The 27,350-nt window shown below is 37.8% G+C and overlaps 1 protein-coding gene across 1 annotated transcript; it reads left to right on the forward strand.

The window, feature by feature from the left end:
- On the forward strand, nucleotides 1–25,762 carry acvr1c (activin A receptor type 1C). Its single transcript, XM_084725242.1, has 9 exons — nucleotides 1–136; nucleotides 10,448–10,678; nucleotides 18,891–19,133; nucleotides 20,161–20,391; nucleotides 20,495–20,662; nucleotides 21,314–21,470; nucleotides 23,021–23,145; nucleotides 23,408–23,538; nucleotides 24,854–25,762. Exons 1-9 carry the CDS (start codon nucleotides 67–69, stop codon nucleotides 24,977–24,979), a joined length of 1,482 nt encoding a protein of 493 aa, XP_084581368.1. The 5' UTR covers nucleotides 1–66; the 3' UTR covers nucleotides 24,980–25,762.
- The last annotated feature ends 1,588 nt before the right edge of the window (nucleotides 25,763–27,350 follow it).

Consider the following 27,350-nt stretch of genomic DNA (forward strand, 5'->3'; position numbering starts at 1 on the left):
GCGAGTGTGTGTGTGTGCGTGTGTGTGTAAACGGTGCGGTGCGTCGGAGCAGATGCTGCTCTGGCCATGACTTGTCCCGGGAAGCAGAGCTTTCAGGCGGCGTTGATCTTTCTGTCTGTCGCCCAGCTGACTGCAGGTACAGTACAACTGACAGCTTCCTCTCACAGTTTCCATTACCGTAATTAAATGCATTCACTTTGTAAATTACATTTTTTAATTGTTTTGTGCGAGTTATGTCAGTTGTTAGTTAACTTGGAGAAACCCTTGAGATGACTTTTGAATCGCCAGTGCTGTATTCTCAGAAAGCATTTTACAGTGTTTTCAAGAAATGTTATGTCACCGTGAGTGAAGTTTTATTACTTTTAGATTGTATTTTAATTCTCTTGAGACTTTTTACTTATGGTAAAACTTTATATACACATAATTTAGAAACAAGCTGAGAAAACAATTGAAAGTGCTGATGATTTCACACTTTTCTCTTTTATCTCTCTAGACCCTAAAAACATTTTTGAAATGTATTTATTTATTTTTAGTGATTTACAAAGGCATATACAGGCTCTCAATGAAAGACACAACAATGAAGTTAGATTTATACAAGAACTGTGGGTTACATCATCAAACACCACTGACTGAATTTAGATTCATTAGTTTTAAATTTGATTTTAGTCCTCTGGAGTCTCTCTGTTTATCAGTGAATACACTGAGCATAATTTATTTAAAGTAGAAATTTTTATTATTTATACTTCACTTCGAGACAAACTGAGAAAAACAGTTGAAAGTGCTGATGATTTAACACAGTTTTCTTAATTTTGTGTTATTTGCAGGATCTCAGTGAAAGACACAAAAATAATTTTGAACAAAAATGTTAATAGAATGAATTTTTAGTTATTTTTCTTTGAAAACTAAGCATTATGTCACCAAACACCATTGACTGGATTCAGTTTTATTAGTTTTAAATTTGATTTTAATCCTCTGGAGTCTGTTGGTGAATACACTGAGTATCGTGATATTATGTTTTGTATTGATTCTTAAAACACTGTATCGTGATATTGTGATACATGCAAAGATTTGTGGCAGTGATTAATTTTGTGTTGTGTGTTTAAACCTCTGACCGCTAGATAGCAATGATGTAAGTTATCTTCACTGTTCTGATTTCATAAAAACACAAACTTTTGTTTTTAACTCAAATACTACTTGGTGGCTTGTTTTTTTATAGAATGATAGTTTTCTTAAAATTAGATTAAAAGAAGCGATGCATAATCTTCGTTACAGTATCACAATATATCTGAATTGTAACACATGTATTGTGATACATAAATGCCAAGTACATGCCAATACACAGCCCTAATATCATTTAGAGACAAACTCAGAAACACAGTTGAAACTGCTGATGCCCTCATGTATTCCCCTTTGGAATATCATGACATAGCCTTTTTTTAAAAAATTGTGCTTCTACTTAGTCCTGCGAAAGAACAACACATGATAAGTGTATTAGAAAGATATCAGACATGCATTAAAAATACTCGCACCATGTCAACACCCACTGCAAATTATAATATGTAAGAGATAATCTGCAGGCCATTATTGTGAGATAAAACCAAATGAGATTTATTTCACAACAATGACCCGCTCACTGTACATTATCCCTCTTATTACATGACTGCTTTCTTATTAAAATTTTAAAAAATGACACAAAATATTTATTGAAAATTTTTTTATTGCTCTTCCAGAGTGTGTGATCAGAACTGCGGCCATAGCAACGATCTGTCACTCATAGCAACGATGTGCCATTCAGAAATAACAGACCTTAGAATGTGATTAGTGATTAACAAAGACATGTAATAATATTTATTGAAACCCTTCTGTGATAGATAGATAGATAGATAGATAGATAGATAGATAGATAGATAGATAGATAGATAATAATTTATAATCATGAGAATTCACTCATGAGAGAGCCACAGTCTCCTGGAGGTCCCTGGGCCCCTACTTGAGAACCACTGCTCTAGACCATAAAACCTTTTTGTTGTTGTTGTTATTGTTTTTAGAAATTGTAAACACGTTTCAATGAATTATATTGGCATACACAGGCTTTCAATGAAAGGCACTAAAACTTGAAACAAAATCAGTTTACATGTAAATAGACCGAATGTCTACAACCTGGAGCTATAATAATAATATTGTGAGTGATTATTGACTGAAGATATGTAGACAAAATTCTTGTATGCGCCTGTGTCATTTTTCTTATATTTCGCATCCCTTGCAGGTTCATACTTTGTTGGATTGACAATGACAAAGACAGAAATGAAAGCATAAAATTTCAGCAACATTGAGCCAAAACTGACCTGAACTTCAGAGCTTTAACTTTATCGGAAATATTGGTTATATCACTAAAAAGTTCTAAATTGCACCTTTGTCAGATCAAAGATGACAAACATATAATTGTTATTTTGTTGGGCCTGATGTGTGTTCCTGTTAAAGCTCTGAATGCAGAGAGCAGTTACTAAAGAAAACAAAAAGCTCTCTCTTATTAACCACCTGTTTTTCAATGTTAGGTTAGTAGGGCAGTAGGTAATCACTGACATGTTTAAAATTGATGCCAGAAATAACAAAAAAATGAAAGTAGAGTTTCCTCAGTAGAACAATAGTTTGGCAGACCTCTTCATTGCCATTTTCCTTGCATGGTATTTTATAAAATTATCATTATTTGAGAACTGAGAGCAGACATGTAACTTTGAAGGGATTTAGCAGAAGTGTATTTTTTTTTAATCAAAATTGAAGTTAACATTTTATTGACACATGATTCCAGTAAATAATTTCCACGGAGAAAAATGCTGTCATTAGTTATAGATTATAGTTACAGAGGAGGACAGAGGACTGATAGAGAGCTGAACATTATGATGTCACAGTGAACTTGACTTTTGACCTTTTGGATATAACATGTCAGGGGATTTCCTTCTATCTCACTTTCAGCAAAACATATTTAGTTGTACCTTTAAGTTTAGGAGTAAATGGATTTTATTATATTTGTTAACCTGCAAAATTACTCATATCTCCTCCAGGATGTTAAATAACAAGAAGATTTAACTTTTTTGTGACACCTTGCAATTCAGAAAAGAATTTCTTCGTACAGTCACAGTGAGAGGATAAACAGTCACTAAAGCAATGATTTCAAAGTGGATTGCATTTATTGAACCTCAAAACTCAAATTCCACTACACATTTTCTGCATTGTTGAACCAGTTTTTTGTTAGACCTCTGATGCCTTTGCTTAAGTTTCATTGATTTCTGGTGTCTCTTCATTCGGTTTATTTTGTTTGTCGTGGCTCCTTCACTATGTCAGAACATGCAGAGGTGAATCTATAATCTTTCAGGAGACTTTCCAGGTTGGACACCTGCTAAAAACCATAATAACTGATGCACAGGGTGAAGGAAATGCAGTGGTGAGATGTAGGGATATGTCAATATAAGGTGGGAAATTCTGTGAGGGCACCAGTTTCCCACTTTTGTAGCACTGTCATATTAGACTATAAATCTAATTGATCCGATATTATCAAAAATCTGTGGCCTGATGTGCCAAAATATCAACTCTCAAGTTGTTGTCAGTGAGCTTATTTGCAAGTTAACCACCACTAAGGAAAACCCCAGCACTGATGGCACCTTAGGGGAATGAATGAAACAGGTGGTGCTGTTTTTTTTTATTTTTTAAATCATTTAGCTCCAAAATTGTGACAACAAAACAACATTATGCTCTGAGGGAACATTAGTACATTTTTCATGCTGATTTTGAGAGGCTTTTTATCCCCACTGACCAGGAAAAAGTTATGTCCAGTATTCAGCGTGTTGTTCCTTTTCAGCAACACCAAAAATATCATCCCACAGTTTTTTAGCTAAGTCTTTAGTATGTAGTGGTTGGCCATTTTTGTCTCAGCATTTTGACTTAATTCTTGACATTTCAACTTTATTCTCAAGATCCAATGAGTAAATAAATAAATAAATATCTCCCTCCTGTGATGTAGTTCGACTTTATTCTGCAAAATAATAAAAACTTCCTCCTCTCATTGTTTCCGCTAATGCCTGGTCTTAATATTCTTCCGTACAGACAAGATATGAAGCAGTAAACAGATTAAAATTAGGTTTATTTGAATATATTTACCCCTATTCAATAAATTTGATTGGCAGTTTTTCTGTTTGCTGTAACTTTTGTCACATTTTGAGAGGACAACATGTTTTGAACGTGTATTTTCTGTTTTGCAAACTGAACATGTTTTTGGTAATTTATGGCACTTATTCACCAAACTAATCCTGTTTCTAATAAGACAGACGCTATTGTCAGCAGGGTCTGTAAAGCCAATGTGACTATTTACACCTGGGTGTATAAAGCACAGAAGAGACCAGCATCCTGCTGTCTGTAGGCAGCAATGCTATTTACACCTGCATGGCAGAGATAACTATAATCTTTCCCAAAGTAGTTTTGTATTCTTAACCAAACCGAGTAACTTTGTTTCCTAAGCCTAAGCGAACTGAAACTGAAAAGTGAAAATAATAATTTAAAAAAACTGTAAATAACAGGCACCATTGACATCGTAATTTCAATTTTCAGGACTCTAACCTCACTCTCCTGCAATGAAGGGTTCCCATTCATCAATCAAAGCATCCTATCAGTGGTGAACTTATTGCTTTTTATAGCTAAGATAAGGGTGTCAAGTGTGAATAGCTGAATAGCTGCCATGTGCATGTTTGTACCCAGCTGCAAACAGACTCTCCACAAACTGTTGTATTGGGAGTGTAATGGCTCAGTGTATCTGTTTCTGAGCCTATGCACGTGTCATTCTCTTTCTTCTTTACTTGGTTGATTGTGTGTAGCTTAATTGTAATTTGATTAGAATTGTTGCAGCATCTTAATGCACCGCCATCACCATGGCAATGGCTATAAACAGGCTGTGCTGCTCTTCTTGAATGTGTGGGGGACATGGGATGCGTCAAGAAGTGCATTGTCTGAAGCGTTTTGGAACCGCTGTTCTAAACAATGGAGAAAAATTGCAACATAATTTGCGATACATATATATATATATACTTCCCTGCCATTGTACATTAAAGAAGCAAATAAACATAGGAAACCAATGCTCAGTATTTCATCTGCAATTTAAAACAGCTTGAAAAAAGATCAACCTTACCAACTAACAGTATATTCAAACTTCATTTAATGGTCATTGTCCTTGAGAGTTGTTGCCAAGCAACTCCCAGGTACGCTGTAAAAGAAAAACATTTTTGTCATATTTCAGCCAGGCATCCCTTGAACTGAAGTCCTGCTTTCTTTTTTTCACCTGCTGATGTTGCCAAGAAGTCTGTTCGTTCTAGTGCAGCTTTGCAGAGCCCTTTAAAGGACAAGGGGGTGATATTCACTATTTTTTATAAATGTTGATAAATCCCTTTAAAATACCACGATGATGTATTTGTCCTGCAAAAAAGTGAACCACATTCCTACGCTGGGTGACATGTACCTTAGTTAAAATGAACACTGTTGTTTATTTTTAGACAACTGGTGCACTAAATGTTTATTAATCAGCAGTGTGTTCTTTTACAACCGTTGTGTGAAATACAGGGAGTCTGGGGGGGTTGGAGACCCCTTGAGTGGCACCTGAACGCCACTGAATGCATCACCAGCAAAATCTGGGTGGTGTCTGAAAAAGATTATGTCACCTGCAATTTGAAATATCGTTTGTAGGCTTATTATGTCCAGTAGGGTTGGACAGTGTGTTGTATGACGGTGTCCATAATGAAACATCCTTATATTGTTTTTTTATACTTTCTTTATATGTTTTATATGTATACAGTACAGGCCAAAAGTTTGGACACACCTTGTCATTCAATGTGTTTTCTTTATTTTCATGACTATTTACATTGTAAATTCTCACTGAGGGCATCAAAACTATGAATGAACACATGTGGAGTTATGTACTTAAAAAAAAAAGGTGAAATAACTGAAAACATGTTTTATATTCTAGTTTCTTCAAAATAGCCACGCTTTGCTCTGATTACTGCTTTGCACACTCTTGGCATTCTCTCGATGAGCTTCAAGAGGTAGTCACCTGAAATGGTTTTCACTTCACAGGTGTGCCTTAACAGGGTTATTTAGTGGAATTTCTTGCTTTATCAATGGGGTTGGGCCCATCAGTTGTGTTGTGCAGAAGTCAGGTTAATACACAGCCGACAGCCGTATTGGACAATTCATATTATGGCAAGAACCAATCAGCTAACTAAAGAAAAATGAGTGGCCATCATTACTTTAAGAAATGAAGGTCAGTCAGTCCGGAAAATTGCAAAAACTTTAAATGTGTCCCCAAGTGGAGTCGCAAAAACCATCAAGCGCTACAACGAAACTGGCACACATGAGGACCGACCCAGGAAAGGAAGACCAAGAGTCACCTCTGCTTCTGAGGATAAGTTCATCCAAGTCACCAGCCTCAGAAATCTCAAGTTAACAGCAGCTCAGATCAGAGACCAGATGAATGCCACACAGAGTTCTAGCAGCAGACCCATCTCTAGAACAACTGTTAAGAGGAGACTGCGCGAATCAGGCCTTCATGGTCAAATAGCTGCTAGGAAACCACTGCTAAGGAGAGGCAACAAGCAGAAGAGATTTGTTTGGGCCACGAAACACAAGGAATGGACATTAGACCAGTGGAAGTCTGTGCTTTAGTCTGATGAGTCCAAATTTTAGATCTTTGGTTCCAACCGCTGTGTCTTTGTGAGACGCAGAAAAGGTGAACGGATGGATTCCACATGCCTGGTTCCCACTGTGAAGCATGGAGGAGGAGGTGTGATGGTGTGGGGGTGTTTTGCTGGTGACACTGTTGGGGATTTATTCAAAATTGAAGGCACACTGAACCAGCATGGCTACCACAGCATCCTGCAGTGACATGCCATCCCATCCGGTTTGCGTTTAGTTGGACGATCATATATTTTTTTAACAGGACAATAACCCCAAACACACCTCCAGGCTGTGTAAGGGCTATTTGACCAAGAAGGAGAGGGATGGAGTGCTGCCGCAGATGACCTGGCCTCCACAGTCACCGGACCTGAACCCAATCGAGATGGTTTGGGGTGAGCTGGACCGCAGAGTGAAGGCAAAGGGGCCAACAAGTGCTAAACACCTCTGGGAACTCCTTCAAGACTGTTGGAAAACCATTTCAGGTGACTACCTCTTGAAGCTCATCGAGAGAATGCCAAGAGTGTGCAAAGCAGTAATCAGAGCAAAGCGTGGCTATTTTGAAGAAACTAGAATATAAAACATGTTTTCAGTTATTTCACCTTTTTTTGTTAAGTACATAACTCCACATGTGTTCATTCATAGTTTTGATGCCTTCAGTGAGAATCTACAATGTAAATAGTCATGAAAATAAAGAAAACACATTGAATGACAAGGTGTGTCCAAACTTTTGGCCTGTACTGTATATGTTGCCTATTAATTACCGATTACCACCAGGCATCTTAATGGACGATGGTACCAGCCACTGACCCAACTCTAATGTCCAATAGTCATTATTTGAATTTCAAAACATTTATTCACAAATATGAATACAGACACATATTGTCATGGTGTTTTTTCTTATATTGCCATCGAATATCCCGTTGTTTCTGGTAAGGCCATCTTCCGTGGGCGGCACTGCTGCAAATGGTCGGCAAACCAAATGTTACCTCATACCACCTGAAAAGAAGTGGATTTTATTTCTGCTTTGATTTGTCTTGGTTATACTGGATTAAACGTATGGACTCATATTTTGCATATTTCGTAGAGTTTGTGTAAGACTTCAGTATAACACTGGGGGGGACCCCTGAATTTGGGCTGCAACTAATGGTGATTTTCATTATCGATTATTCTGTTCATTATTTTCTTGAATAATCGATTAGTTGTTTGGTCTATAAAATGTCAAAAAATAGTGGAAAATATTGATCACTGTTTCCCAAAGCCCAGGATGACATCCTCAAATGTCTTTTTTTGTCTACAACTCAATTATATTCAGTTTACTGTCAGAGAGGAGTAAAGAAACCAGAAAACATTCACATTTGAGAAGCTGAAATGAGAGAATTTTGAGATTTTGACAAACACAGAAGGCTTTTAAATCAATCAAATGGAGGAGAGCTCAGTGGTCAATGACAGTCATCCATTGGCTTAATGGCACTGTGAATGGCTTGTTACTCAAAGCACCAAGAAACATTTTAAAAATTGAACAGCAGTGTCTCTTCACTGAAATACAGATAATCCACAGACCTTGTTCTGAGCAGTTTCATGCAGGAACTTCTTTCTTTCTAGTAGAAAGACAATAGTTCTAGTAGAGTCTACAATGATAAGAAAGTGCTTTTAGCACCACAAGCCATGTGCCATTTAGTCCCATTATATTGATATTTCCAACATAAAAAAATATCCATTAATAATACTACAGATAAGAGAAAAAATATTCTCTTGATTTTGTCCCTTTAAAAGTAGTTTGTCCCAGTTTAGCTTTGACTTGACTAACCAATCCTGAGTGCTTGTCTGTTCAGTAAAGTGCTGTGTCAAGGTGGTAGAGACAGCATGCATATAGACACTGTAACCGTAGTTAAGTACAGAACACAGAACAATGCCAGCCTTCGCTTTTGAAGTATTTATCACTCCATCGTTGTTTATGAATTGCAGCACTATTTCGGTACGACTCAAATGTTCCTCTTCATATCTGTTTAATAGGAAAGCTTCATTGTGGCGTGCTCCAGGGATTGGTCATTGGTCCCATTGTTTTGTTCTTATGGCCCCTTTTTTATATAATTAGCCTTGTAAAATTATCATTTAAACACTGATGCCATAGCTGTATATTTCATTTAAGCTGTATGACCTTAAGAGGCTGTCCTCCTTGCTGGGTTGCTTAGCAACTCTGAATGATTAGACATCTATATATCTCATTCAAGAGTCTGACATGAAAAGATAAATCCTATCACTAATTGAATCCATTGCTCCATTTAAATTCAAACCCCAGTTACAAAAGTCACTTGTGTTCACAGCATGAACTTTGACCACTATCTCAAGAGAGGGTCCAGATGTTTCCAGTTGTGAAATGTATCTAGTTTAACATCTGTTCTGATCTCTCAAGGTCTGGAAAATATTAATTGTTTTTTTTTTTCCCTTCTTGGAAACAGTACTGGCATACATGTGCTGAATACATGCTTAGATTGCTCCACTTCCAGACCTCAAGGGGTCAAAAATGCCACAGCAAGATTTAGTATTTTTTCGATATTTCACAAGTTTTAACATGTTGCAAAATCAGCATATGCTGTTTGAGTGGCCGTCTCAAAAATAGTTACAAGAGTTTCTATCACAAACACTTTATTTTGTTATGTTTTTTTCTTGTATTTTTTATTGTTCCGTCCAGCTGTATGGTCACATTTTGTAACATCTCTTTGACAGTATCAACATTTACTTCCATAACTGTCAGTGCGTGTTAATACTTGTTGGTAATTGGCCAAATGAGCTTAAAATTCAGTGGTATTGGTAACATTTTATTTGAAGATGTGTGCATAAGACTCATGACAATCAGAAATCACAATTAGCCTCAGGGGGCTTTACAATCTGTACAGTGTGCAACATCCCCTGCTCTGTAAAGCCTCAAAAGAGTGAGGAAAATCTCCCCCAAAACCTTTTTAACAGGAAAAAATGGAAGATATCTCGGGGAGAGCCCAGAAGAGGGCAAGAAAGGGGGAGAGAAACAGTTCTCATCATAATGACATCTCAAATGATGTGAGCTTTGCATTAAAATTACATAATTGACCGAATAACACTCAATGACAACAGCTATAAATATTCATAAAGACTCTTACTGTGATTTCTACTTCTTTAGTAGTTAGCATATCTAAAGCAGTGATTCCCAAAGTTAAAGTTTCAGTTTAATACATTTTATATTGCCATAAAATAAATCAATCAAATCATCAAATACTTACTGTTTTTCAGTGAAGTCTATGATAGTTTTTTTTAATACGTGGACATTGTGGACACAGTTATAAATTTGAGCTACCGCATAAAATAAAAATGGTTTAATCAAATAACATATAATCTTCTTATATTTTATTTCCATGTTTTTCCAGTGAGCAAGCAGTGAATCCTTGCTTATCAGTCACTCACAGTCTTATCAAACAAAGCATGACAGCAGCTCAAAGTGGAACACAAGATTATCTGGGTGTTAAACTAAGAGGCATTACTCCGGTTCCTCCACCTCCAGTCATTTAAGAGCATGGGCCTTCTTGCATAACTGGAGAATCTGCTTCTAAAGAGTTAAAGACCGTGACGGTTTGTGAATGACAGTTTGTCTGGTGTCCTTTTACCCCCTTAGCGATTTTACAAAAAAATGACTTAACCAGAAAGCAGAGGGAAGAAAAGGAGAAAAAAGTCATCCAAGCGTTAATGCAATGTGTTTCAGGTCTGAAGTGTGTGTGCCAGCTGTGCGCCAACCACACCTGTGAGACGACCGCAGACGGCGCCTGCTGGAACTCTGTGATGCTGATTGACGGGAAGGAGGAGACGGTCAAGTCCTGCCTGTCACCCTCTGAGATGAGGGGCCAGGTCTTCTGCTACAGCTCCCGAAATGTCTCCAAGAGGAACTGCTGCTTCACTGACTTCTGTAACAATGAGACTCTGCACCTACATCCAGGTACAACAACGTGATGCTGCTGAACCGATGCAAGCTTGCCTCTGCTTGCCTGTAATTATTATTTTTAATTTCAACCAATAAAAATTAATATTTTGCTCATAGTAGGGAAGAAAAAATAGTAAAGCTGGATTCATCCCCTCAAGCAGTCAGTTAATGTCACATTTCTCAGTAGCTGCAGTGTTCACTCGACAGCAACACGAGCCCAGTCAGTGTGGGACTTCCCACTCACTCTGGCCCTGACTAGACGAGGTGGATGCTGATCCTACTAGATCCTGTGACATAACAGATCTGGCAGAGGCAATGGGACGCCGGTTAGTGATCCTCCCCCTCCCTCCCCTGATTTATAAATAAATACTCCGACTGCCATGCAGTCCTACTGCACTTTAAAAGCCTCTCATGAGTCTACGAGGTGGAAGTTGGCCTTAAAGTAGAGGAGGATTACTTACACCTGTGGATATACTGTGCAGTTCAGTGGAAAACACTAGTAGGTCAGAGTTACACTTAGCCGAGTGTGGATTGCTGTGACACACCACTGCAATACATAAATTAATGTTTAATGTATTGTACAGCTCAGACAGTTTATCCATTTATTTCAGACTCAGACAATTATATGGAGTCTATACTGCATATTGAGGACTGAAGTAATTCTAGACACGAAGCAAATAGTCTAGCTGGTTTCTCATCCACTTGTAAATTTTATTCGTAGTCTTCACAGAGTGCAAACAAAATCGAGCGTCTTCGAAGAATACCAAATTCTCATCCCAGACACAGACTTTTTATCGCCGCATTTACATTAGTTGTATAAATCATGTACTGGAGAAAACAGAGCCTGTTTAGGAGTTGATGGAAAATTTTGTGGTGTAAAGTTGATGTATGAACTCGACAGACACAACACAATAAACTCTGTCTGTTGTTGCCATGACATTGTCAATGATAGGGAAATATAGTAAGCCATGTTAAAACCACATTCGATGGACGATGCCACCCTCTATCGTGACGGTTGACTTTCCCGGACCATTGAGTCCTCCACCATCATAACATCGGGACTTCAAACCGTTCGGTATTTGAGTCAGTCTGTCCCCTCAGAGCTGCCATAGAGCTGTTGCCTCAGTTCCATTTTTGACGTGGTAGAGAAAATAAAAAGAAGCTGTCGCAGCTGTTCATCACACCGTTCGCATGCCAGAACTGTGGTGCTGAGACAAACTTCCTTTTAGACTCAGCAATGACATCATGATCCTTCGCCATGTTTCACTGTTTCAGTCCATCGTATGTCAATTTGTTGGACATCACCCAGCCCTAGTAGCTGCTACACTGTATATTCAATGTCACGATGTAACAACGTATTGATCAATGAGAAATTAGTAAACACAAACATTACACTTCATAATGTATTGTGTCGTAACTATGGGCTGGATCCAGACTGACTTGCCCTTCAGTCCAGATGTGGACCTTGGTCCGGACTTTATGAAGTCCTGTAGGCTGTAAATTGGATCATTCATAAAGAATGTAAATCAGATTTGTTAAAGCTGCATTAATCTGTTTTTGTTGGCATTGGGGGCAGAATTTCGTAAGTAGCTGTAAAACACACACTTTTGACATATTACAGGTTTGTGAAGTTGATGTGATTAATGTGTCAGACATGAAGCAACATTAGTGTTTATTTGGAGTTTAGTTTCTGTCCACTTGATGAACAAATCTAATATTCAGTCTCCTTGTAGCTACGTTTCTGGTCTCCTGAGATTTTATTTCAGTGCTTGCAACCATGGAAGTGAATTCTGCATCTTCACATTTAAACCATTTTACGACGACTTTCCTATCTTGTAAAATTATCTTTTAAATTGTCAAATATTATATGTTTAATTCATGGGACAATTTAAATTGGATCAAAAAAATGTCTCTGACTGTTAAGCGCTGTACATCTTTTTTTGTGAGGTAAGGTCCCATGTCAGTCCACTGGAAGAGGTGGGACTTTCCCTCTCTGTTGGTGAATTTGTAGACCAACAGCAAATGAATGGATGCACACATTTGGAAAAAAATCAGTCAGTATGCTTTTTTTCTCAAGTGTGTTCTTTCATTTTTATCATTTTTTTGGATGAGAATTTGGGTTTTAATGTGCTTCTTCATGCATTTTCCATAAAGTTCACCAAAGTCTGGCACCAAACAAAGCATAGAATGTCCTATAGTGATGCAATGTACCTTCTTTTTTATTTTCCTCACATGTGGAACTGTCATTGGAGCACAGAGCAGAAAGGGTCAGTACTTAGGAAAGTTCAATTAAACGTTCTGAAAAGTATCAGAAAACAGTGAAGAATGTCTCACTTTCCAGCTGGATAAAGTTAGGGTCTTCAAATGTCTTGTTTTGTTCTATCAATAGTCCAGGATGACAGAAACCAGCAAATATTCACATCACAAATGGTGGATTTTTTGCTGTTAATCGATTATTAAAATTGTTTGCATGCACTTTAGAACTCTGTGTCTTGTCCCGCATTTTTAAACCTCTGATGCTATTTACCCTTTGTCACAGTGTTAAATAAGCATTTGTCCATTCTTAATCTTTGACACCAAATGAAAGTGTTTCCCCCCTGCTGATTTATTCTTCTAAAATAGCTAGATGTGACTGTGGTCACTTCGAAAAAAAAAAAATGTGGAGGTGATGCTGGAGATTGAAAGCGTAAAAACCGCTGCAGACTGTTGATGAGATGGGTCAGGGCAGCACCCCGAGGCTGTGATGGTGTTGACTGTGAATGAGGACACAGAATCAATCTGCTCCACTGCTCGGCTAAATATCGGCATGTGAGAACATCCACTGTGTCGTCTGTTGTGTACACATAAAGACTTCATGTACATCAGCTGGGACTTCTATATTTACAGCTACAACCCCAGTTCTGAAAAAGTTGGGAACTTGTATAAAAAGTAAATATATAACACAATTCAATGATTTGCAAAAACTTTACAAATGAAAATTTAAATTTTCATGCCTATATATACATGTCTATATACAGTATAATTGCATGTCTATAGGTCCTGTTTGTGCATGTTTGTGTATTTTGGGTCTGTGTGTATAAAAATTACAACAGAATGAGTGGGGATTCATAAAGTATGCCTTCTTCTTCTTCTTCAAACATTCAATTGAATACAGTAAAGGTCAAGTTATTTAATGTTCAAATTTTGTGCGCTCAACGGTCTCCAATGTCATATTTAGTGCTTCATAATGCACCACATATTTTCAATGGGAAACAGGTCTGGACTGCAGGCAGGTCAGAGGTCAGTACCTGAACTCTTTTACTATGAAACCACGCTGTTGTAACACGTGCAGAATGTGTCTCGGCATCGTCTTGCTGAAATAAGCGGGGGCGTCTTTGAAAAAGAGTCTGGATGGCAGCATATGTTGCTCCAAAACCTGTATGTACCTTTCAGCATTAATGGAGCCTTCACAGATGTGACAGTTACCCATGATGCCATTGGCACTAACATACTTCCATACCATCACAGAGGCTGGCTTTGAAATTGGCTGTGGGAACAATCTGGACGGTCCTATTTCTCTTTTGCCCGAGGGACACAACGTCCATGATGTCCAAAAACAATCTGAAATGTGGACTCGTCAGACACAACATACTGTTCCATTTTGCGTCAGTCCGTCTCAGATGAACTCAGGACGAGAGAATTCAGCTGCATTCCTGCATGTTGTTGACATATGGCTTTCACTTAGAGATTTTCACAGAGACTTAACTTAAATGCAGCAACGAACTATGTTTACTGACAACGGTTCTCCAAAATGTTCCCGAGACCATGTAGTATCCTTTAATACAATCATGTGGAGTTTTGATTCAGGGCTGCCTGAGGGGTCAAAGGTCACTGGCATTCAATGTTGGTTTTTGGCTTTGCCCCCTATGTGTAAAGATTTCTCTGGATTCTCTGAATCTTTTCATGATATTATTGATTGTAGATGGTCAAATCCCTAAATTCCTTGCAGTTGTTTGTTCAGAAATGATGAACCTCGCCCCGACCTTGCTTGTACGACTGAGCATTGCAAAGATGCCCCTTTAATACCCAATACTGTCACCTGTTACCACTTAACCTGTTTACCTTTTGAATGTTCCAAACAGGTGTTCTTGAGCGTCCCAGACCTTTCCCAGTCTTTTACTGCCCCTGTCCCAACTTTTTAAAAAATGTTTTTCAGTCATCAAATTGAGAATGAAATATTATATTTACAAAAAAACAACAAAGTTAATCAGTTTGAACATTTAATATCTTTAATCAACTGAATGTAGGTCATAAATTATTCGTGAATCATTCATTTATGTTTGACAGAGCATCCCAACTGTTTTTTGAAATTGGAGTTTATACAAGGTGAAGTTAGAGGCAGTGGTTAGTTGTGTTGTGCAGCTGGATTTACAGTTTAAATTATTGTCGTGTCCTGTCATGTGACCCATGTGGAGTCGCCTAAGAGTCAAAGAACAGTTGCAGTTAGTGTGGGGATAAAACAAACAAAGACTGTCCAGTTACTGGAAAGCCTAATGTACAGTTCAAAGTATTGATTGGCAGTCAGGAAAAATCAGAGGCACTCAGTTTGTCAGTATCAGAATAAAACATCCTTTATTCACATGAATTTTCCAATGCGTTTCAACTTTTTTTTTTAAATGTATTATTAATTTTCATGTGACTGCTAATACTTTTTTATGACCCTATGCCGTTTTCCTTACGTTTTTTTTTTTCTTGATTAACAGTCGCAGTTTGTTGAAGGATTTTTGCAATTGGGTCAGAGGAGAGGAGAGTCTTGTTTTGCACCATATCTACTGAGCTCCAGTTGGACACATGGCAGGATATGTATTTAGGTAAAAGGCTAAAGATGTCTTAGGAAACTGTGGTTTAGTTCATGATGTGTTCATTTCTGCATTGGGCCATCTGCAGATGTTGCGTGTTTCAGTCACTCCTGGTGAGGACATTTCATGCTTTGGGGATTTGAGAAAATGAAAAGTCTAAAGAAACATGGAGCCACTTTGTTTTGTTTTTTTTAAGCCTGTATTGTTAAAATACTCTCCCCATAAATATTTTTCAATGTACACAAAAGTAATTATCATATTTAAATAAAAAACAAAGGTCTTAATGCCTGTCAGAGTGTCCTTGAAATCAGATGAAACCAGCCTGTGTTTACATTTTCCACGGCAAATTACAGTGACAAATATATTGGCCAATTAAAAAGAAGCAGGAGGGGTTTTTTTCTTTAGATAATTTTATTTTTGACGTTGTATTTTTGGTTATGGCGGTGGAAACACGACCATTTTTGTCCACAGGCGCCTTCAGACTCAACAAAATATGAAAGTTCCTTGTAGCAGCTTTAAAACAAAAGTTTGAGTGCATCAGAAATACATTTGTGAACGTTATTTTTTTATGTGGATATGTTTTACATTTATATACAATGACTGTTTGGGTGTGCATTGGAAAACATTTACGTGGAGAGAGTCATTTACACTATATAAATCCTAAAATGTGTGAATCCTTCTCTGTGCATTCATTACTACTGAGACTGATCCGACTATCTAACTATCTCCCAAAGTGAGACTTTGTAGTACAGAACTCTTTTTATTTCCCCAGACCTCTAATTTAATTGTAGTAATTTGCTACAAAGCTAAAACAGAAATAGCTATACATTATTTGGCCAGCGTGCGTCCATATAATTACATTCATACTAGTGCAATAATTACAGTTATTTTTGTGCGATAATTACACCTATCATGGAGCAAATTGCACTGTATTTATATATTATTTTACTTATTATTTTAGTACCTGCGCCAGCTGTGGATGTTTTTGGTTGTTTTTGTTTCTGTTTGTGTTTCCTTGTGTCTTTTTAATTGCACAGATTAGGATTTGCACACTAATTTTGTTGTATTCTGTGCAATGAAAATGAAAGCTTCCTATTCTGTTCTATTTCTGTGTCTTAAAATATCGTATTATTCCAGCGCCCACCAGCTCTTCTGTTTTTCTTTGTGTGTCCAGGTCTCTTCTGTCCACCCACGAACAGAATGAAGGTCAGAGATAGAAATGCCTGGTTACGTTGTTTTGCCAAACCCACAATTTATTACAAGGCCTCGTGGTGCACTTGTTTCTGATCAGTGCAAGTCACTTATTTTAAATAAAGGAGCTTGTTGTAAGAAAAAAATACATTCAGATTTCACTTTGTGGAGAAATGTGTATTGGCACTAAAAGATTCTGCTGCTGCATCTCTTTATTACCTTTGATTAATGACATTCATGGGCAGACACAACTTTGCATTTGCCAAATGTTCAATTTTAATCTCTCTAAATTTTCAGATCGTCGACAGGGTGACGACTTAATTCTGCTGAGCTTTTGTTAAGGTCAGAAATGTCTCTTTCTGATCAGCATATTTCAGCACCAGTGATAATATATTGTCGTCTGGGATGTCGTGCTAAACACAGAGGTGACTAAAATGTGGTTTACTCACCTTGTTTTTCCGTTTGTTGATACAGTTAGGTAGGTAGGTAGGTACTTAGCTATTTATTTATCCCTGAGGGGAAATTTTAGTCTAACTGCAGCAGAGATATGAGAGGAAAGGAAAGAAATGATAGTAAATAAGGGCAAAAAAATAAGCAGCACAGTACAGTACAATAAGAAAAATAAAGAATAGAGGTAATAGCAATACTGATACTGGTAGTGGTGAGAGAACAAGTACATTTTTTCATAGTAAATGTAGACTAAATAAAGTAGGTGGAGTGTAAGAAGTAAAAAAAAAAAAGAAGTAAAACCGTGTCAGTGGTGCAATAGACAGTATACATCAATAAATTAAAGGGTGCATAATGTGTAATGTGCAAAAACAGTGCAAAAGTGAAACAAGCAATGGGAATAGAGTCCACATGTATAGTTAATATTATAAAATTACAAAAACTGAAATGTGTAAAAGAGTTGTGCAAACAGAGTTGATCAGAAAATAGACGAGTAAACTCTCAACCTCATTTCAGAGAACAGAGTTTACTTGGGTTTACTTCTCACTGCGACCCTGATCGTCCTCTAAAGAGGATGATTTCAGTTCTCACTCACTGTTTTACACAACAACACACTTAATGAGCAGAATCAACAATGACCACCAGAGGGTGCAACGATCATTGGGAGCTCAGTGGTGAACACGACTCCCTCTCACTCTGCTGATTCTCTGTCTTAAGAATTCAGCTTTGGAAAACGCTGATATGTGAACAGTATTGGCTACATTCTCTTTTTTTCCCCCAACAATACTGTTATTGTTTTGTTTTTACAGTTATAACATACTTTATATATTAATAAAGTGGTTAGACTTGGCAGCAGATACAGTGAACTATCACATCAGGAGGAAAGTAAACAAAACATAGTAATTAAAACAGATATTACAGTAATTATGATGTGCAAAAACTCTTTAAGATCACATGGGCTGTTACACATTATAATGCCGCACCTAACCCTCCACCTCAGGCTTTATTTATTATTACCAACATTTTGTTCCAGAATTATTGATATATCCTTAAAGTTAGAATCAGAAGGATTTGTCCGACATCCAGTACTGACCTTTTTGTTCAGTAAAGCATCCTGAGCACAGCAAAATAATGAGAAACAGAGGCAGAGGGCCGGGTCTTTGGAGATACAGCCATCACCACGTACTTATAGCAGGTCATAAGTGACGATTGAAGAGGATTATGTGTATAGGAGTCTATACGTTGTTTTTAAAGGAAATGTTGCACACTATGCCTTTAATATATTGATTCATGCTTGGTTTGCTCACATTTTCCCATCCTATTGCTATCCTAGCTTGCAAGAGACACGAGTCTATTAGTGCACAGTCTCTCTGCTTCTTCTAATAAAATCACTTGGATAAATACCCAGAATGCACAACTTTGGCAAACAAGAGATTTTCAGTTTTGTTAACTGGCTAACCATGTCAAGAATCTCCTTCCAAAAACTTTTGGCCACGTTACATTCCCATGAGCAGTGACAGAGTGTTCCTTTAGCATTGTTGCGTTTGAAGCATGTGTCTGCCATATGGGGATCAAAGAGATGCAGTTCTGGTGGTGATATATGATACAGAGTTGTGGAATATGTTTCCTCTCCCTAAATTTGTCTCTACTGTTCTCTCCTGAGATTTCCTCCTGTAAGTCTATTCTACAGTTTATTTGGCTACGTTCTTATACTGTATTATAATGATATGTGTTTATGTGTGTGTTATCAGAGAGGCCTTTGGAGGAACCCGGCTGGAGCAGGCTGCAGCTCGCTGTGGTCATCCTGGTGCCGTCCTGCCTGCTGTGTGTGGGGATCCTGCTCGGTGTGTTCGTCGTGCAGGGCCACCGCTGTGCCTACAGCAGAGCCCACAAGCAGGACCCAGAGGAGCCCCTGGACGACCAAATGCTCATGTCACCCGACAAGTGTCTCAAAGATCTCATCTATGACATGAGCACCTCGGGCTCTGGATCAGGTAAGAAAAACGCTGCGTGGTGACACAGTGTCAGACTTTAATAAAGGTGAAGGAAGTGAAATCAAATGATTACATGTTGAAGGGTGAAAACCAGAGGGGTGTGACATTTCAGATGAAAGCTATTGATGAGGTCTTTCTACTGGAAGAAGAACACCTGTGAACTTGTAACCAATCCAGAGTTATTAATCAAAAACCAAAAGACCTAAGACCTGAACATGCTGAACTATTTGAGGCCAAAGGGGTGAAAGTGCATTTAGGTCCTTTTGCAATACAGGGAGCCACTGGCACAGGACACAGGGAGTGTAGGGACCCACAACTGATGAAGTATTTAAATATTTCAAAATCAGGGGCACTCTCTTTTAAAACAGTGAGTGTCAGGGAGTCAAACATGTCTGCGTTAGGTGTTTTTAAGGTCTAATATGACCATGCTGTGACAGAAAAAGCATGTTAATTGTTTAAAAGTGGAGTACCTTGGAGTTTTTTGTCACCTCTGTATTCACGTCATTATCCGATCAGCACCACAACCAAATACATTTTGAGTTCTGAAACATTTTTTTTTAAAATCTAAGTCTCATTTAAAATCAATCTGAAACTTACATGATCTGAGTGAAATATACTTATACTTGCTATATTTGACATTCCCAGTGTTATACATAGTTAGGATTATTGTAATAAATTGTTATATATTATCACAATGGACTCTGTAGCCTATTATCAGTGGTTATTATTATGTTTATTATTATGTTTTAACTGAATTAATTACATTCAATGAACTAATATGATAAACTGATATTTTGTATCATATTTTATATTATAATAATGTTCTTTTTCATCAGATACACCTTTTTTTGTAAATGAGATAAAATGTTGGTTCCAAAAAATGTGACTTACTTCCAGATAAAAAAGCCAGAATTTTCTTTTCAATAAGAAAAAGAGTTCTGAATCTGAAAAAAAGAATGCTCAGATTCTTTTTGAAATCAGATGAAATGAGCTGCTGTTTACATTTTAATGTCTTCACGTCCTGCAGGTCTGCCACTGCTGGTCCAGCGGACGATAGCTCGGACCATCGTCCTGCAGGAGACCATCGGGAAGGGTCGATTCGGGGAGGTGTGGCGGGGAAAGTGGCGAGGAGAGGACGTGGCGGTTAAGATCTTCTCCTCCAGGGACGAGAGGTCGTGGTTTCGTGAAGCAGAGATTTATCAGACAATCATGCTCAGACATGAGAACATCCTGGGCTTCATTGCTGCTGATAACAAAGGTATCAGATTCAGATAATCAAAATAATCAAGTTGACAGTACAGATATGAGATCAGTGTGCCAACCTGTGACCGTGTTTGCTTGCACTTTGCCGTGTGCTGTAGATAACGGCTCGTGGACGCAGCTCTGGTTGGTGTCAGAGTACCATGAACATGGCTCCCTGTATGACTACCTGAACAGGTACACGCTCTCTGTGGAAGGCATGATCGTCCTCGCCTTATCCATAGCCAGCGGCCTGGCACATCTCCATATGGAAATCATTGGCACACAGGGTAAGGCTGCATGAAGTGAGTGAAGAACAGTTATTCTTGGGTGTATTTAGTGGCCATATTGTGGGTAGGACTGTCACAATATACCAGTTTATTGCAACACCCCTAACTGGGCGATTTAACCCTCGATGGCACTTGTGTGGGCAGAAAAACCCATCATGCACCACTGTCTCAACCCAAATTCCATCGGCCTTTGTATCTTCAAAACAATTTGTCAACTGATGAATTAGACTGTAAATTAGGGCTGCATCTACAGATTATATTTACTTTTTTGACTGACTGATATATTGTTTAGATTCTGAAATGTCAAAAAAAGCAAAAAGTGTTCATTACAGTTTGTCCCAAAGTTAAGTTTTTACATGTCTCTTTTCTTTGATCAACAGTGTGTAAAATAAATAAATAAATAAAATTTACAATGATGTAGAACATGCAATATATAAAACAGCAATGCCAGTTTGCAGCATTAGTGCAGTAATTGTACAGTGAAGCTATTACAATTCAGTTTTATTGATGACCCTGATAAGATGATTAGATGATGGTATATGGCTGAGGTTTTTTATATCTTTTTTCTATCCATTAATCCTGCATTTTCATCACTGAAAGATGAAAAATATTTGTCTTAAAATAAAGCACATTTTTGTGGCTCTGTTTTAGGGAAGCCTGCCATCGCTCACAGAGACCTGAAGTCTAAGAACATCCTGGTAAAGAAGAACGGCACAGCAGTCATTGCAGACTTGGGTTTGGCTGTGAAACACGACTCCATCTCCAACACCATTGACATACCGTCCAACCACAGAGTGGGAACCAAGAGGTTGGATTTACGTCACAAGGCAGCACATTTATAACCAGCACAAAATAGAACTATGAAATGGAACCGCAGCGGCTTCAACCCTGGTCCAGTTAATTTGATGTGTTAGACTTCCCATGGAGCCTACGTGATAGTCAGCCTCAGAATTTCTTTTAAATTTTTTGGCCAGTACTTTTAATTGGCTCACAACAGAGAGTGAGTCTGCTTCCCAGGCACTGTTTCCTGCAATAATTTCATCTGGGTGTGCAATAATGAAATAATCAGTATGGTTGAAAGTCTGTCGAGAAAAATGCTGAACAAACGTCATGAAACCTTAAGTTATTTTGTTTGAGAAAGCAACCAGGATTGATGCGGGGATGATACAAGTCGCTATAAAGACATACGTCACCTGTCATGAACACAAAGGAGTCTTTGTTAAACTTTATGACTGTTGTCAGTAAGTGTCGTCCAGTCAATTTTGTCATTTTTAATGCAAACTTGACATTGTTTGAAATATGTTTGTTATGGCAACTTGACATTAAATCAAGCTAGTAATGTCTTTGTTTGTCCAGCAGTGGCTAGTTTGACGACAGGGAATTCAGAACCGAGGTGGTTTTCTTGACAAGTTTGGTTCTATAACCCTGGGCTGTGTCTCCTAATTAGGCAGCTTGTTCCGTGGCTAAACAAGCTAACTAGCTAACACCAGCTACAGATAACAGCAGACTTATTTTACAAACCACTGTCTGTCCGTCAGGTAACTCTGCGAGCTAAATCACCTTGGCATTGTACCCTGCCGTCAAACTGGGCTTATAACACTTAATGACGTGCCACTTTACTTAAAATCTAGGAAAATATTCATGGGCATTAAAAAAGCATTTGTAAAATGTAATAAAACTTAATGACATCTTTATGAAAAGTTCAAAATATACCACTTTAACTAAATATTTATGACACACTTATAATGGTCCCATGATGACCAGTGTCAAAACCAACCACATATGATGGTTTAATGTCATGACAAAGACGTTGACAGGTTATAAAGTCTTGGTTAATGTGAAGTTCTCTTAACAAAAATATCTCAAACAATTTTGCATTAAACATTATATAATTGACTTAGTGACAACTTTAATAAATATTCATAAAGACTCCTTCATGGTGATGACAGGTGTCATAACATGGTTATGACAGCGTAATGACCTTATGTCTTATGCATGCCCCTTCAAATAATGCATTACTAAACATACTTAAACCCTGTCTGTGTAGGAAGTTTTTAGGCTTTGGCGTCTCCTAGTGGTACTAGTAAAAGTTCATAAGATCCAAACTCTGGAAGCCAAAAACCACCAGTGACTGTGGTCAGTTTGTTTTTTAAAGAGTAGATATTTGTTCTTCATGTTCCCAGAGACGTAATGTTTTAATCTCTTTTTGGGCTTGTTTTTCTGTAGTTGCTCCATATTTAGGATTTTAAATTAAGACAGAGGACAGGTTCACTACAGACCCAGTCAAAAATCAGCTTAGGATATTTGAAGTAGTACCTTTTTTATTCCATTAGGCCGTAATCACTTTTTCCTCTGCAGGTACATGGCCCCGGAGATCCTGGATGAGACAATCAATATGCACAGCTTTGAGTCATTCAAGCGGGCGGATATCTACTCGCTGGGCCTGGTGTTCTGGGAACTGGCCCGAAGATGCTCTGTTAGGGGTACTTTTAAATGACACACACACACACACACACGCTCCCACTCATTTATTGATATTTATAGGAATATTTAATGGACAAGTCATTGGCAAAAGTCCAGCGAGGCACAAATAACACCACTGATGAAACTCTAATTGCCCCGATATCAGTCAGTTGTTGTTGTTTTTATCTGTATGTTTTTCAGTACTTTGAGCATCATCAGTCCCGTGCGTCATTGTGAGGAAAAGCATGATAAACAAAATATCTGTCCCTGTCATTTTCCCAGGACTTCAAGAAGATTTCCAGTTGCCTTATTACGACCTGGTGCCTTCTGATCCGACCATCGAGGACATGAGGAAGGTGGTGTGTGAGCAGAAACTCAGACCCAGCGTTCCCAACCAGTGGCAGAGCTGCGAGGTGAGACAGAGACAATCTGTCTGATGTAAACTCTAATATCAAATGTAGTATGAACTTTAAACTAACTCTTGAGGAGATTTAACTTTTAAAGTTAACCCAGTGTCTCTTCTTTCTTTCACTCTAGTTGATCCAAGAAAACAGTCTAGGCTAACTAATATAACTAGCAAAAAATATCATGCATTAATATTTTAGCTAGGTACTAAACAATGTGATATTTTGTTAACTTTTTTGTGAGCTAGCCAACAATGCAAAGTTTAAACTATACTTAGAGGATAAATCTGGTTTATTATAACACAGTTGTTCTTTTACAGTAGAGATGCATGTATGAACAAGTTGTCACATACTAAACTGACCACCCTGTTTATTATTGTTTAACTTAGAAAAGCTACTCGAGGGAGAAATCTTGTCTGGTGAACTAAAGCTACTTAGAAAAAGCAGTTAAAACTGCTCTTTTTAAAGGTTGTTTAGTCTTTTAATCTTTCCTATTCTCCAAGCTGTTCCCTCATCATTTAAGGCAATTTCTAAACATTTATTGACATTTTATAAACAAATGACATGCAGTACTCACAGAACAATAAAGTTTATTGAATTTAATAGTGCCTACTTGTTTACAGGTCACATATTAACCAAAAAAATAAAATACCCCACTATTCATGGGAAAGTTCAAGGAATGTCAGACAGTGCTTCTATTGCACCAAGCAGGATTATTCAGTTAGCCAGGTAACTTCTTAAATAGCATGCAACAACTTCTCTGACCATTTGTTAGTAATTCAGTACTTACGATTAATTGACACCAAATATATTCAAGTTTGGTTTTGGACTCAAAACATTTTGCACATGCAGTACACAACGATCAAGTGTGTAGTGGTGGCTGTAGATGGTCTTTGGATTGTATGTCAGTGTTGGTGCCATGTTGGACAGGACGAGACTGGCCTGTAAACAAATACAAATAAACAGTTTCTCTGAGTAAACAGCACTATAAAGTTTCAGTGAGTCGCCTTTATATTCAAGTGTTCATGATTTACATAAAGTAAGTTAGAAAAAAAAATTTTGGTTGGAAATTGGTTGAGAAATGTAAAACAGTAAGATTGTTTCAGTTATTCTGACATATTACATCATTATTTGGCTTTCAAATAAAATGTTAGTCCAAAAACTTTTACCTACTGTTGTTAAGTTATCTGCGTAGAATCAAGTAATGGGAGATTTACTGTACATTTAACTGAAGCTGTTGGTTATTTATGTTATTCAAGGTAAGAAGCTAAAGTGAGATTTTGGCTTTTATATAAATGATGCTGTCTCCTTGTTGTTACACCAGGCTCTGCGTGTGATGGGCAAACTGATGAGAGAGTGCTGGTACGCCAACCCCTCCGCTCGACTCACTGCTCTGCGGGTCAAGAAAACTCTGTCTCAGCTGTCTGTCGTCAAGGACGTCAAAGATTAGTTCGATTTGTTGCCCCTGCAGAGCAGCACCGGCGCTGGCACCGGCGCTGCACGGTGGACTGAGAGTCGAGGGAAACAAACTGGGAGAGGCTGCTCTCTCTGACTGCCTGATGCTGCCCTCTACAGGACACAACCACCCTGTGCACCTTCAGAGAGCAGTTTCAGGTTGGTTTTGGTGCCAAAGTATTGTATGTGGGGGGGCTGTGGCTACTGTGCACAGAGACACCTGAGAAATTGAACCAAACAGTTGAAGGAAGAGCCATACAAAATAAAAATACATGTAATGTATATAGAGATTATTTTGCTACCTCAGACATTTAAGTGCCCAAAGCTTAAAGTTGCACATTGTGATGTTTTTGTGCCATATCTAGTAGCAAACACAGTATTGCTGGGTAGGTAGTGTGCTGGTTGACAATCACAAAGGATACTGGGTAAGTCACTGTAACTGGTACTGACACGTGTACAGACTGTCCCTGATAATTTGAGCTTTAAAGTTTTTGCAGTGCTTTTGCATAGTTATTACAGTACTGTTGTAGATAAATGGGTTGTTGAAAGCTCTGTGGAAATGTTACACTCAACAGGAACACAACTGTGCATTTCCAAGTGGAAGAAATCCTTCAGCCGAATATATTCAAGTGGAGTTTTTAGTGTGATTAAAGTCTGACTAACCACTGCGGCTCCACACAAGTATTGAATGGATTGTGATGAAGTTTGGGGCAGACACTCATGATTGCCCTAAAACTCTGATGATCCCATGACTTTAAAGGGATAATTAGGATTGTTTGAAGTGTGTGTTTTACAGCAGATGGCGGTCACCACGCCCCCACTTTGGAGGAGCAGCAGGGAAGCTCAGCAATGTACTGCTGTGGACAGGGCTGGCAACAAACTGTATTTTAGCCTCTTAAAAAAATCTTTTAGATCACAGCAGCAGTAGACCTGCAACTTCTGTGTTCTGCAAAGTAAACTTGGTGATTTCGCCCATGGAGCCTGGTTATATAAGCTGTTATTTGGCTTATATAACGGCAGTTTCCTGTTGGAAAAGGCTGTCTAACAACAAGGTAAAGAGGTGAAATTACTCTAAATTAGGTAGCAGTACATTGCTTGGCTTGATTCACTCCTGCTGGGGACTACCATCTACTAAAGGTAATAAACTATGGGTGAGCACCTCATATAACCCATCTCAAAAACCTGAACAATCCCTTCAAGTCAGTCCAGCTGAAAATAATAAGAGTTAAGCTTTTTAAGCCTTGTTAAGTCCTTGGCTACCCTAAAATCATCAAACTTGACCTTTCCTCTGGCGCCACCCTCAGGCCAAACTTTAAATGTCTGGACTGTCTAGTGGTAATAATTCCACAGTTGTCACAGTGGCTGTAGACTTTTGTCTTATCCTTTACATAAAGAAAAGTACAGCTCTGAACTCCTGCCATGATTTTTGCACATTTGAATCTTTCAGCTGCTGAAAAGAGCTGCTCTCTGACAAGTGAATGCTAGTTTGTTGACAAACAAAAGTTCATTCATGAATGTGAAAATTTATGTTTTGTATTTCTCAAATATATTGATGGAAGCATGTTTTTGAAATGATGAAATCTTAGGTACCCTTAAAAAAAGTCAAAAGAATTTAATTCTAATCTAACTTACACTGAGACAGTTATTTTTTGTGTTACAAGTTTCCTTTGTGTTTAAATATGCAAACCATGCACTAAATATGTGTTAATTTGCATAAATTTCCAGAAGAGAAATGTAAACATTGGATACAGGTTAAAAATTATTTTTTTTTTAAATTTTGCTTAGAGTCAAAGGCTTTTATTTTGAATATCACCTTTTTATCTATAAGCTGAAAAATACTGCCAAAAATGAAAATGTTATATATGTATAATATATGAACCCCTCAATAAAATCCTTCAGAGGATATACAGTATAGGAATAAAACTAGAAAGTTTGTCATATGGAAGTGCCACAGAAGTGGATATTTCTGGCTCAGACTAAAAGAAAGAAAAAACTATTTTTGAGAAAACGGTCTTGTAGTAATACACTGCAGGTGATTAAGGTAAAAACCAAATAACTAATTAATATATATCTCCACAAAATGTCCTCACTTGATTTACTTTACAATATTTTTTTGTATTACAAGTTTTCTATGTGTAAAATGCAAATTAGGTATTATCCAGCAAAACAACAGGCCGAAATCACACGCACATGACCAGCACACGTCTGCCGTGTCTGGTCTTAACAGGGAAATTTAATATTGGACAAACCCAGCTATAACAGATGTTTATGATGAAAGAAAGTGTAGGCTCAGATCTTGATATATATCTTGATAAGAAAATGATAAAACACAGAACAGACAAAAGGCTTATGCAGAAGTCATCATG

The sequence above is a fragment of the Lutjanus erythropterus genome, chromosome 8 (genome assembly GCF_056507025.1).
Source record: "Lutjanus erythropterus isolate fLutEry1 chromosome 8, fLutEry1.hap2, whole genome shotgun sequence".
Classification (NCBI taxonomy): domain Eukaryota; kingdom Metazoa; phylum Chordata; class Actinopteri; order Lutjaniformes; family Lutjanidae; genus Lutjanus; species Lutjanus erythropterus.

Coding starts and splice junctions, on each gene's coding strand:
- acvr1c (XM_084725242.1), top strand. CDS start 67: ATGACTTGTCCCGGGAAGCAGAGCTTTCAGGCGGCGTTGATCTTTCTG. Junction 19,134..20,160: donor CACCTCGGGCTCTGGATCAG/GTAAGAAAAACG, acceptor CACGTCCTGCAG/GTCTGCCACTGCTGGTCCAG. Junction 23,146..23,407: donor CCGAAGATGCTCTGTTAGGG/GTACTTTTAAAT, acceptor TCATTTTCCCAG/GACTTCAAGAAGATTTCCAG.